The sequence below is a fragment of the Aquarana catesbeiana genome, linkage group LG13 (genome assembly GCF_042186555.1).
Source record: "Aquarana catesbeiana isolate 2022-GZ linkage group LG13, ASM4218655v1, whole genome shotgun sequence".
NCBI classification, from domain to species: domain Eukaryota; kingdom Metazoa; phylum Chordata; class Amphibia; order Anura; family Ranidae; genus Aquarana; species Aquarana catesbeiana.
In genome coordinates, this window is record NC_133336.1 from 232,534,297 (window position 1) to 232,548,550 (window position 14,254).

At 41.6% G+C, this 14,254-nt stretch overlaps 1 protein-coding gene across 1 annotated transcript in view; it reads left to right on the forward strand.

Moving 5' to 3' along the window:
- Positions 1-14,254, forward strand: part of LOC141116949 (NACHT, LRR and PYD domains-containing protein 12-like) — a 125,770-nt gene that overhangs the window by 67,455 nt on the left and 44,061 nt on the right. The window contains exon 6 of the mRNA XM_073609466.1: positions 2,299-4,012. Within this exon, the coding sequence (XP_073465567.1) occupies positions 2,299-4,012 (1,714 nt within the window). The remainder of the gene's footprint in view (positions 1-2,298; positions 4,013-14,254) is intronic.

A 14,254-nucleotide genomic window follows, 5' to 3' on the forward strand; every position in this document is an offset into this window, starting at 1 on the left:
TGTGTTGGGTTTGCGCCAGACATAGCATTTTCTTTGATGGCCAAAAAGTTCAATTTTAGTCTCATCAGACCAGAGCACCTTCCTCTATACATTTTGGGAGTCTCCCACATGCCTTTTCGCAAACTCAAAACGTGCCATTTTGTTTTTTTGCTGAAAGTAATGGCTTTCTTCTGGCCACTCTGCCATAAAGTCCAACTCTATGGAGCATACAGCTTATTGCCTTCCTATGTACAGACACTCCAGTCTCTGCTGTGGAACTCTGCAGCTCCTCCAGGGTTACCTTAGGTCTCTGTACTGCTTCTCTGATTAATGCCCTCCTTGCCCGGTCCATGAGGTTTGTTGTGCGGCCGTCTCTTGGCAGGTTTGCTGTTGTGCCATGTTCTTTCCATTTGTCTCCCCATCCAACCTGATGGAACTTGAGAGGTTCTACAAAAAAGAATGGGAGAAACTGCCCAAAAATAGGTGTGCCAAGCTTATAACATCATACTCAAAAAGACTTGAGGCTGTAATTGGTACCAACGGGGCTTCACCAAAGTATTGAGGCTGGGATTTTTTTTTTCATTTTTTCTTTTTAATAAATTTGCTAATATTTCAAACAATTTTCTTTCACATTGTCATTATGGGGAATTGTTTGTAGAATTTTCAGGAAATTAATGATTTTAATCCATTTTGGAATAAGGTAACATAAAATGTGGAAAAAGTGAAGTGCTGTGAATACTTTCCGGATGCACTGTATACCCAATGATCCTTGCAGTGGGGTGCACCAAATACAGCTTCATTTGATGGGACAGCAAGAATGCTGCATTGCTCCTGAATTCAGAGCAAAAGTTTTGGGGGTGTGGCTATCATCATTGTCACTACCGATTCACAAACATTTCAATTTTAGAGAAGCCTGAATTTGAGATTTAATAGTACAATCTGTAATAATAATTTAAAAAAAAAATTACTTAAATTGGTTGCTATGAGAAAACATTTTCCAATAAGACACCATCGTTCAACAGGACAAAAGGCACAGCACAAGAAAAAATACAAATTTAGGTTAAAAAATACAATGCACATCCTAAGGATAGGACTGACCATGCTAGGAAGGATGCGCCACCAAGCCTAGCATGGTCAGTGTGAAACACAAAAGCAGAGTGACTGGCAGGATCATCAGGGATTTCACACAAAGGAAACAATACAAAGAGAACAGGAGACTTTTTTTATACAAGTACATGGTACAGCAGGCACATATCAGGAATATGAAATGTTTGGGTAACATACATCTAAAAAGAAAAATAAATTAGCACTCTCCTAAGACCACAGATTTTTCCCCATATCTTTTTAATCCTTTAACACCAGCTCTTTATGGGGTTCTAAGCAGAGGTAGATCTCCTGATAATGTTATATTTATAAATAGTGACTGAAAGCTGTCAGTGACAAAGAGGTGCACCATAAATGCATATGTGTGACACATGGACAGGCCCACCCACCTTGCTGCCATAGATGCGCATTAAGTAGCCAGAAAGTGGTTAACATTGCCCGCTTTTAATATTTTATATTCATTGAAATTCTTAGTCAAAAAAAGACTTAGTCAAAGATAGATGTTTAACATCTGGGTACATCAATGCAATGTATTCACATGCTATTTTATTCATTTTAATTTTATTGAGGTTTCAGTAGAGGATGGCTGTGTGTACTTTTTTGTACTTCTCCAAGCATACAAAGTGTGCTTTTATGGTTGGTTGGCATGGTGAAAGGTTCCTAAACTACATTACTTTCTGCAACACAACTTTTCAGCTTCCAGCATCATCTTCCTTTGAAGCTTTTGGTATTCAAACATGACATCTCAGAGCTGCAAAAAGAATTCTACTTAGCTGCAGGTATGATTTTGATTGATGTCTGTATAGTAAAGTATCTCCAGTCAGGTGTGAGCTCATCTGAACCATCTCGGAGCCCATCAGGACACTCTTGATCACAGTGACATGTTTGATATCCAGCTTTTTGGTGAAAGTGCTGCTGGACATACATTGTGGGAGAACATGCTGCCTGGCAGGCTGGGATGTCTATTTGGATGGCTGGGGCTGAAGGACACAAAAGTGAAAGCCAGAGATGCCAACACTTAGCACAGAGTTTAGCAGAGACAGCTCTGCATTGGGTACTTATTGGGTATATGTGGTGAGGAGACCAAAAGAACACATTGAACTTTGAAGAGGGTAGAGACAGTCCCTGACAGCTCCCCTCACACTGAGAGTACTGCTTATACATTCTCAATTACTGCCTTAACCTGAGTCATAAAAACAGCTTATTGTATTTCAGATTTTCAGGAAAAGCACAAACAACATCTGACGGAGAAGACTGAGATGCTAGAGGAGCATAAACCCCCAGGAACTACCCTGAAACCACAAAGATTCCTCATCAATGAGCGTTATGTGAACCTGATTGTAGTCTCCACCGACCAGTTCAGGCAGCGCCCCCAGAATGAGCTAATACAGACTGGAGTAAAACATGAGAAATGCTTGAAGAAAACAAAAACTGGACTGGAACACATTTCTCTCAACAAGCTGTTCCGATGGAACCACCAGTCAGAATGTGTACCACATGCAGTAATGGTGAGTGGAGTGCCAGGAATAGGGAAGACCACACTGATGCAGAAGTTTGTCTATGACTGGGTGAACGGAAAACACTACCAGAGATTTGCCTTTGTCTTCTTCTTCAGATTCCGGGACCTTAATAGACGGGGAAAGGTTAGTTTGGAGGAGATGATTCTTCATCAATATCCATATCTGGAGGGTCAGATTGGAGATATTTTACAAGATCCAGAGAGACTTCTGTTTATATTTGATGGCTTAGATGAAAATATTCACCAAATGGATTTTAAATCAAGTAATCTGACCAATCCAAAACAGAGAACACTTTTTGGTGAGATTGTGGTCAGTTTGGTGAGGCAGAGTCTTCTTAAGGGTTGCTCTGTTCTGATAACCAGCCGTCCAACCAGACTGGCATCAGTTCATACCGATGTTTTCCAGAGAATAGCTGAGATCATGGGATTTCTTCATGAAGACAGACTGATCTTCTTTAATAATTTCTTTGGAAATGAGGAATTGTCAGAGAAGGCTTTTCATTATGTGCAGGAGAATGACACGCTGTACACTTTCTGTTATATCCCATCATACTGCTGGATCATCTGTACTGTGTTATCAATGTGCTTCAGAGCCCAACCAACAATCACTGATCAGCTGATGACATCATTACCCAAAACCGTGACACAACTCTTTGTGACTTTTGTCTCCAACATTCTGGCCAATCACAGTCTGAATAAAGATGGTGGTCACACTGCCCGGGAACTGCTGACATTTATTGGGTGGATGGCAGAACATGGAGTCATGAATCACCTGATTGTATTTAATGAGCATGATCTGGAGTCATTCAGTGTGAGAAATGATAATCACGTCTTTTCATCTTTCATGATGGAATCTGGTCAGCCTCCTGATGTGGATTACACTTTCTTACATCTCACTCTTCAGGAGTTTTTTGCTGCTTTGGTTCATTTTTTTAACTATAATTGTGACAGACTACAGGAAACACTTGATAAGGCTGAATCTTACAGTGACCGCCGTGCTGAAATACTCCTCCGTTTCCTCTGTGGTCTCTCAGACTCTTCTACTAGATCCATGTTAAAGTCTCATGTGGGAGAATTGTCTACTCAGGCTGCCAGAGATGTCATCACCTGGATCCAGAAGAAAATAGTAAAAGAACAGATAACTGAACAATCCAGAGAACACAAGAGAGATCTTCTTAATGTATTCTACTATCTCCATGAGAGCAGGAATAAGGCTCTGGTGTCACAATGTATTGGATCATATAAAGCTGACTTTTCTGATGTCCCCCTCAGCCCTCTGGACTGCTCTGTGCTGTCTTTTATCCTTCAATCCTGCAGAGAGACAGAAGAAGTAAATCTAAATTCATGTAAAATTCCGAGTGAAGGATTGAAAAAACTTCTATTGGTTCTACACAACATCAAGAGTTTGAGGTAAAGATTAACTGTGAATAATAAAATGTTCAGAAATTTCTCCAGAGAAATTACAAATTGTTGGTTTTTCTTGTTGTCTATTATATGTGGACTATATAGGTATCTATGTGAATGCATTGGATGATTGCATAGAATTGTAACAAAGCCCTGGGCCTCTTTTGGCCTAATAGTTACCTCCAGCATTAGGTAGAGCTGACATCCTTCAGTGTAGAGTGGGTTACCAGGCATGGTGGGTGTAATGCAAGATGAACAAGTGGGCGCCAGACACTTTTTGAATGCAAAGAGATTTATTGTCCCTTAAACAGAACTGTGGAAGAGAGGGTTAGGGCCAGGACACCCTTAGGTAGATGCTGTCTCCTATGGCAACAATCTTGCAGCTATTATTAACGGTAAAGGTATTCAACTATCTGCAACACGAACAGTTCTTTTTACCCCACACTCACTCAGATCCACTAGCCACTGGATCCCCTGAGCTCTTTCAATGTAGCACTCAGTAGCTTTCTCAAACATCACCCCCGCCTCATTCCTAGGTCCCTAGCTTGGCACTCACAGATAGTCTTCAAGCTTCACCCCTACTGGCACGTTAGGTCCCTAGCTTGGCACTCCAAAAGCATCACCTCTGTTGTCCCGCTGGATCCCTGACTTGGCACTTGCTGAAGTTTTCCCGCTTCTTCACCGTCCCCGGTTGGCGAGAAGTCAGCTCTGGTACTGGCCTCAGCTTACTCACAGTGATCTCTGGTAACAAGGTGGATGGGCCCTTAGTGGCAACAGCTTCCCCTCTTCCTCCGACCACAACTGGTTCCCCCGGCTGGCAGAACCGTTACTTCTGGTTGGACTACAAATCCGCAGTTCCAACCCTACACTGCTCTCCTGCTTCTGGATAGGCCATCAGACAGCCTAGCAGCCAGATGTCCCCAGGATAGGCCTTAGGTTTCTGGCCTAGCAGCCCAGAGCAATACGACACATGTCCACCCAGACAGGCGTCAAGGTGACACAGAACCACGATCACCTGACTCCTTCCAAATAAATAGGCTCTCCCAGCAAGCCAAGGGACCGAAAAAAATCCCTGCCCATTGGCTGAGATACCCCATTCATTCATAATCTGTCCTTGCTATGCCCTTGTCTTATCTAATATCACCAGCTACCCGGCCACCTAGTGACAGAAGAGAGAAGTGCAGCAATTCCAGAATTAGGGGGGAAATCCATTGATCTCCTAACAATTGGCCAAGGCAACTATCACGTGGCAACTAAATTTTTTTAGCAGCCCTGCCTAAACATCAGTGTGCTAAATGTTTTATAGCAGAAAGTAAAAAATATTGTTTTTTTTCCAAATGTTTTTCATTTTTTTATATCACAATAAATAAAAAAACCTAGTGGTGATCAAATACCACTAAAAGAAAGCTCTATTTGTGGGAAAAAAAATGATATAAATTTTATTTGGTTACAGTGTTGCCTGACCGCACAACAATGCAGTGGTACAGTAAATAGCAAAAAAATGGCATGGTAATGAAGGGGGGAAAATCTGGAGGTGAAGTGGTTAAATTCCATAAGTTTTTTTTGTATTTTGTGTATTTTATTGTAGATTTTTAAAAGTTGCTTTAGTTTGTTTTATGCTCTAGATCACATAACTGTAGATAAACATGTTATCATGATTTAAAAAAGTTCCTGAAAGTTAAAAATTGGTAATTGTGCCATGAATTCATGTTCACTGAAATGCTTATCCCAGTGATCAGAAATGTATTAGGTAGTTTTGGATGTGATTGGACAGTGCATCTCCATATGTCATTGGGCATCAGCTGCCATCAAATCAAACGGTCATAGCCCCCCACCCTATGTCCAATTTCTTTGTACTGCAACCCCTCCAATACAAAGCCTACTGGAAATTTCATCACCTGTGTTGCCCCAGAGTGACAAATTTTCATCCACAATTTAATTTTTTGTTGCTTTTCTATTTTTTTCGGTATTTATATTATTTATATAATGGAAAATTTACTATCAATAACTTGCTGTAATTTTCCTTTCCTGATGGACTAAATGGCAGCATACGTTTTGCTCCTACCCCATAGGGCCCCACTCCCATAAATTTTCAGGCTGAGTCAGAGGCTGCGTTCCGTAACTAGCCTACTCGTGACTCATGCTGCCATGGAGTCAATCAGGAAAGGAAAATTACGGTAAGTATTTAATGGTAAATTTTCCATTTTCCTGACAGACTTCCATGGCAGCATGCGTTTGGGAACTAACTAGCCTAAAAAACAAGGGTGGGATGTCGGAAAAGTACGGTTTCAACAATAGCCAACAGAAACTCTGTGGATAGCCAGAACAGCTTTAATGGAAGACATGTCATCCTTCTACAACTATTCCTAGCGCCCTTTCACAGGAAACCCACAAAGCCTACACACTCCTGGATGAGTGTGTGGTGACTGCTTCCGTAGGAACCAAGACCTAAGCTTTATAAGCCTAATGGTTACCTGGAATGCAGCGGGGGGGTCGCACAGCGTGGATGGACGCTGACTAGAGAAGCTCCTGCTGCCCGAGTGTCTTGGGAGTGAAAGGCCCGTGCCTTGGGACCAAAAAATGTCCAGATTGAACAAGAGGGGGACGCCGAACCGATCCCTCTGCTCTTCAGCCATTCCAAAAGGCAAGCACTTTCCTGCAATCCTCAACAAGTACAGATACCTTGGCAGCTGTGGCGGAGGCAAGATGGCGCCGACCCACAGAACAACAGGCGAGGTGGTGAGGGAAGTTGATGAGAGGATTCAGCAAGAGGTAAAGATTTCACAGATCATCCCCTGACTTTTGCTGACATGACAGAGATTGCAGCAGACATCAAAAACTGCTATCGCAGACTTAAAAACTGATCTTTTAAGGCTCACTGAGCAAATGTCAGTTAAAGAGAGCGCAGGGACATGGAGGGACAGAGCCTTGCTCAGGCTGGATGATGTTACAGCCACACATTCACAGCACCTAATAGACAAGAATAGGCAGATGGAAGACCTGCACAATAGAGGGAGAAGGAATAACATCAGAGTAAGGGGGATATTTGAAGCTGTGACCCCTGACCAAATCAAACCTGCCCTATCGTCCATCCTTAATAGCCTCATGGAAAGACCTGAGGATTCACCAATAGAATATGACACAGCACACAGAGCTCTCAGAAACAGAGCCCCAGATAATGCTCCCCCAAGAGACATTATTTACTGCCTCCCTAACTTCTGCCTTAAGGAAGAAATCCTCCAAAAAGCAAGATCAAATGAACTGGTCACATTTAATGTTGAAAATGTCCAGCTCTTCCAGGACCTGTCTCCGATCACACTTAAAAATAGAAGGGCTTTGAGACCCCTACTGGAAGTCCTAAAAGAAAAAGGCATTACTTATAGATGGAAGTTTTCCTTCGCACTGCAGGCCACCTTTAATGGCAAACAACATGTATTACGTGTCACTGATGAACTGACCAATTTCTGTGAAAATCTACAGATTGCCCTGGTCGAATTGCCAGACTGGTACACAGAATTCCACCTACCACCAGCTATTAATAACACACCCTCCATGCCGGGTCCTTTGCCTGCTAAATCCCCTTTCCAACTAGGAAAGCAACATAGAAACGCGAACCACAGCAATTACAATTCCCCAGCTGCTAAAAACCCCAGCACAAGGGAGCTAAGATAAATCTACTGGACGCTTTCCCTCTACACGCAACAATTTCATAGCTGTGCAACCTATACAAATTTCTCATCATTATACTCTGAACAGTTTCTAAAAAGCAAATGGGTGATTCTCCTTTACACTTCTCATGTGCTGGAAAAGTTACCATTCCAACGTTTTCCCACTAAATGGCACTCTTCCCCTTATAATATATATATCTATATATATAGATATCTATCTATCTATCTATCTATCTATCTATCTATCTATCTATCTATCTAGAGAGAGAGAGAGATTTATAGAGAGATTTATAGAGATATAGATATATCTCTATATATAGATATATATATCTATATATATAACCTTCTCTAAAGGAGATCCACACTCTACTTAACCCTCTTTAAATAAGAAAAATGTTTTGATAACTCCTCCAAATTAGGACAAAGAGTGTTGGTCTTCTTGGAGACTAATAGGTTAATGTTCAGGATTGCAGTTCATGCTTAATACCTTATTGTTCAAAACCTAATAACTAATGGTATACACATAGTTGAACACATTTCCACAGATTATTAGATTCGATCACAAGAGGGTTACAGTTATCCTAAAGAACAATAAGACACATAGCGTACCAGGTACAATCGGGGAACCGAGTTCTTTGACAAGACAAACCTCTCAAACTTTTACTTAAAATCCACCCACCAGGGCCCCTCCCACCTACCCCCAAGAATAAAAAATCATTTGATACTATATCAGTACAACTGTGCTGATTGGCTTCAAAAATATCTTTAGAACACTTTTGTGTACTACTTATGCCACGTACATATGGGCGGACTTTTCGGCATCAAAAGTCCGACGGTCTTTCCGACGGACTTTCAGCGGAGTTACGACGGACTTTCAAAGGAGCGGACTTGCCCACACGATCACACCAAAGTCCGACGGATTTGTACGTGATGACGTACGACCGGACTAAAATAAGGAAGTTGATAGCCAGTAGCCAATAGCGTTGGTTTTCGTCCGTCAGACTAGCACACAGACGAGCGGATTTTTCGACCGGACTTGAGACCGTCAGAAAGATTTGAAACATGTTCCAAATCTAAAGTCCGTCACATTTTTGACAGAAAAGGTCTGCTGCAGGTCCGATGAAGCCCAAACACAGTCGAATTGTCCGATGGATTCGTTCCGTCGGACAAGTTTGGTCAAAAAGTCCAGCCGTGTGTACACGGCATTAGTAGGAACACATTACAGATTCCATAAGAACCTAATTTTTCCCCCTCACACCTACTACTCTACTTCCCCCCCCCCTCACCCCCTCTATCCATCCCCCTTTCCCCACCCCTCCCTTTTTCTCTCTTCTCTCTCCTTTCCTCCTTTCTTTTTCTTTCTTAGCATTATTATTTTAAATGGCCTACTCTCTACTAGGAAGGGCTCCAACCCTTATTTCATATAATGTGAACGGTCTTAATGTGATGGAAAAAAGGACCAAACTCCTAAAAGTACTGAAGAAAATCAACCCGCAAATAGTCTTATTACAGGAAACGCATTTCAAAACCAAAAACATCCCCCGCCTTACAAACAATTATTTCACAAATGCCTACCATGCCACTAACCCCACAGCAAAAACCAAAGGTGTCACAATTCTAGTAAGCAAAAGTTCCCCTTTCATACTTACACAACAACTAATCGACCCGTTATATCTTCCTAAAAGGCACCTGGGATGGAAACCCAATAAACTTAGCTAATGTTTACTTCCCTAATAAGTCACACAACATTTTGTCAAAAAGTAATCGACAAACTCAAATGGTTTGCCACAGGCTGCATCCTCCTCGGTGGAGATTTTAACATACCACTGAACCCCCTCCAAAACACCTTTTCAGGACATACCCACGTAACATATAGGATACTAAAATGCATAAAAAAACTCCTACAATCACTATCTCTGGTAGATACGTGGAGAACCACACACCCATCAGATAAGGATCACACCTTTTACTCTTCACCACACAAAAGATATTCCAAGCTAGATTTAATCTGTATTACCCAGAAAAACTTGAGAAATGGAACTAAAGCCAAAATAGGCATAATCTCTGCATCAGACCATGCACCCACCTCCTAATCCTTGAAACCTCAAACTCCTAAATCAACAGCGTTTAACTGGAGACTCAATGCAGCATTATTAACGGACCAAACAATCCAAAGTGACATTCATGACTCCATTAAAAGCTACTTTGAGGTCAACAAAGACACTGACACCACTCCCTTAAACAACTGGGAAGCACATGAAAGTGTGATCAGGGGTGATCTGATAAAATGGGGTGCAAGGAAAATAAAAAGAACACTAAAGAGAAATCACAGTATTATCCATCAAAATAGCAAGATTAGAAGTGCAACACAAACAATCCCTCTCCGCCAAATTAGGGAAAGAGTTCACACAATGCAGGAAATCCCTTAAACAGATGATAGAACTTAAAACCAAAAGATCCCTTTTTTAAAAAAAAAACATCTTCTATTAACATGGAGACAAAAGCGGGAAATACTTAGCCAGGGCCCTTAAAGACATCAAAACAGTGGGATATATATACACGCCATCCACAATAAAGAGGGGATATTAGAAAACAAACCAGACCAGAAAATAGCTGACCTCTTCCACAAATTTTACACCAAACTATATAATATACAACCCCAACACAAACCCCCACACCTGTCAAAAACAAAAGCAGAAACAATCCAAGACTTTCTAAAAGATATCAAAATCCCACCTCTTAATACAGGAGACGCAGAGAAATTACAGGAACCCATCACCATAAATGAACTGCAGGCAGCTCTTAATGACCTTAAACCGGGTAAATGCCCAGGTCCCGATGGATTCACCTCCCAGTATTACAGAACATACACACAACTGCTATCCAAACACCTCCTTGCAGCCTTCAACTACCTAGCAAAAAACAAACACGATTCAAACTCCTTCTTGATGGCCTACATAACAATAAAACCTGACAACATGGACCTAAAAATTCTAGGAAAAATCCTAGCAAATAGAATATAACCACTGCTATCAAAAATCATAGGACCAGAACAAGTAGGCTTTATGCCAGTTAGGGAAGCCAGAGATAACACAACCAAAACTCTGAACCTGATCCACCATACAAACAACTCAAAGATCAAATGCCTTTTACTGTCCACAGATGCTGAAAAGGCCTTTGATAGAGTCTCTTGGGACTACATGTTTTCCACCTGCTCCTTCATAGGCATGGGAAACAACATGCTAAATTGGATAAAAGCCCTGTACCAGTACCCCCCAAACCAAAATTAAGATAAACAATATCTTCTCTGACCCAATAAATATATAAATATAAGTAATGGAACCCAACAGGGATGCCCCCCTCACCCCTCCTCTTTTTTTTTTTTTTTTATTATCAAATTTTATTTTTATTTAAAGTTCAACATATCAATTCATACAACTTTATATTCAATAGTTCAGAGAAGAAACTACACGAATACCAAACAATCCTATATATTCTATTCCAAAAAACTAACATGCCTACCCCACCCAACCTAACAAAAGAAAATGGACATCCCCCCCCTCTCCCTCCCTCTCAGCTCCTCTCATCCCTCCTCTTCATATTAACTCTTGAACCCCTCATCAGAACAATAAACCTTGAACTTGCAATACATGGATTTCAAGTCAATAACAGAGAATATAAATCTGTGGCGTATGCAGATGACTTATTATTTTTTCTTACCTAACCCCATATCTCCATCCCCAACCTGAACAAAATTTTTAAAACCTTTGGTTACATCTCCAACTTTAAAATCAACCAAAACTAATCTGAGGCGCTTAACCTTGCTAACCCCCGAACACACATTTCTAGACTGTTTGAATGGCACTGCCACGGAAACAACAAAGATTGGGTAAACCAAGAATTATCCAACAACAGACAAAAGCTTTTATTTTACCCTTGGACCCACCACTCCCAATTCTCCAATACCCTAAAACAACACCCACTGATCTCAACAACTTTAAATATATTCCACAAGATTGCCTCACCGTACAAACTAGCCTCCATTCCAGGTCCCCTAACACCGATTATCAATAACCCTTCCACCAGGTCTTAACCAAAAAAGTTTACCGAAACCAGAACATTCCTAGCAAAACACTGCATCCAAGAAGGCAAACTAAAAACATGAGAGTCGCTGGAGGAAGAGTTCTGGGAATAATTTCCTGGCTATTGGTTTTACATGCAGCTCCATGATTTTATTCAAAATAGCAAACATAGAGCATCATACGGTCTTCACATGACTCCCCTAGAATCAGTATGCTTCAAGAGATCTGTGATGCACAAAACAACCCCACTAACCTATATGTGGCTAAACCAAACAAATCACAAAGATGATAACAAGCACAGGGAGACATGGGAACAGGAACTCAGAGTCAAAATTACAGACGCCAAAGAGCCTATATTTTGCACATAAATGCCCGTTAAGCACAAAAATCCAGGAAATTTCCTGTAAAATGCTAAAGTAGTGGTACATTACACCACAAAAAGCCAGACGATGGTTCTCACAAACACCTGCGAATGGGAGGAACAAATCCTTTGTTCTCATAGAATGCGAAATCCACCTCAGATTGCCACCCAGTATGGATATAAACACTACCTGTACTGGGCAAAATGCCACAAGGATCCCTCTTGACACAAGGCCCAGATCCCGGCAAACCTCCTGACTGAGGAAAAAGAACCCATAGAAAGGCTGCCTTCATGACAGACTTTACTCAAAACTGGACTGAAAGATTTCATCTGGAGCAGCAAGCTGTCAAGGGGTCTTAAAGGCCCTGATTCTGGCCAAGCTTCCTGCTGAGGACATAGCCCTAGAGAGATTTAAATTATGGCTCAATCCTTACTCCAACTGGACTGGAGGGGATCCCACCTGGAGCTGTAAGTCACCAAAGGATCCTTCCTAACCTAAAGCTTTGATCTTGGCAAACTTTCTAGCTGAAGAGATAGCTCTTAAAGTGCATGTCTTCATAGCTCAGTCTTTACCCACGCTGGACTGCAAAAGATCTCATCTTGAGCCGGCAAGGAAGTCCAGAGCAAGTAGTAAACCCCACCTAGAGAGAGTCTTGGCTCTTTCTCAGATGCAGCCCCCAATCAAAGTATTGGATAAGTAAAGGATAGTCTACCCATAAGACATTGGATATTACAGGGACTGCAGAGATCTGCCCTCTAAGAGAGCTTTAGGATCAGTGGAAGTCCAGAATGCACCTGACCAGAGGACTGAAGCAAAGAAAACAAAGCAGTACAAACTGATTAAACTCTATTCAAATCCTTTTGTAGGATTTATAGATATTTGCTTAGAGAAACAGCCAAGCCTGATCAGTCTCTTCCTGACAGGATGAGAATCTGGAAGAGATGAACAAGGGTGGAATATTGCTTCCTACAACGGAAGATCTCATCCGAGAGAAAGGACTTCAATCTGATACCCCAGTATCAAATGGAGGAACCAAGGCCTGTTTGGCCAATAGGAAATTACTGCAAAAATGTCCACTGTCTTTAGCAACAGACCCCCCAGAAAAACTGTATACGGATGAAACTGGAAAGATTTTGGCTTGGGAGACATTTCCTTTTCTGATGCAGCATCCACACCCAGGGCTTGGTCCAGGCCTCTACAGGAAAAAGCTTTCCAGCTTGTAGCAGTAAGGCAATGCTACCAGATCTAACTCTGAAATCTTGTCCAGAGATAAAATCCACTTGAAAGGACCTGGATGTAGGAACTACTTATTGCCCAATTGGGCCACAGAATATGGTATCTTCGCAGAAATTCTATGTAGACTCAAAAGAGATGATACAGAAGATTGTACTCCAGCCATTGGTTTGCGTAAAAGTTATCGCGTCTACAAAATAGGGAAGATTTATGGCTGATAATCTGATTTTCTGATAAATTTAATTTTAGTTATCATTATATAAAATAATGATTGTGTGGGCCTTTTGGTGGGCGTGATTTTTTTCTTTTTTTGGGGGGGCAGCATTTCATTCTTGGGTCCAGGCAACACAATGTCTTGGGCCGGCCCTGTACAGGATTAAAGTAGTTGTAAAAGCTCAAGACTTTTACCACCACTGCATGCATGAAGGTAAAAAACCTATGCGCAGCAGCCCCCCCTAATTTTTACCTGAGCCTGATCTTCCTCCAGCAATGTGCGCAAGAACCTTGGCTCTCCGGGTACTCTTCCTTGGCTGAGAGACAATGAGGAAAGAGAGGGGATGGGGCTGAGCAATGGCTCTGTGTGTGAATGGACATGCATAGCTGCGGCTTGTAAACAAACCTGCTTGGGTGCCCCCATTGCAAGCTGCTTGCTCTGGGGGCACTTGGCAGGAGGGAGGGTCCAAAAGCGCCAGGGAGGAACCCGAGAAGAGAAGGATCGGGGCTGCTCCGTGCAAAACAATTACAGAGCAGATAAGCAGAACGTGTGGGGTTTTATTTTCGTTTTTGTGTAACCTTTAACAACACTTTAACTTCCAGTGTTAATTATCCTGTCTGATTGAAAGGGAACCTGACCATTTTGACCCTTTATAATTTAAAGGTCCTACCAATGACTAATGTTAGAAT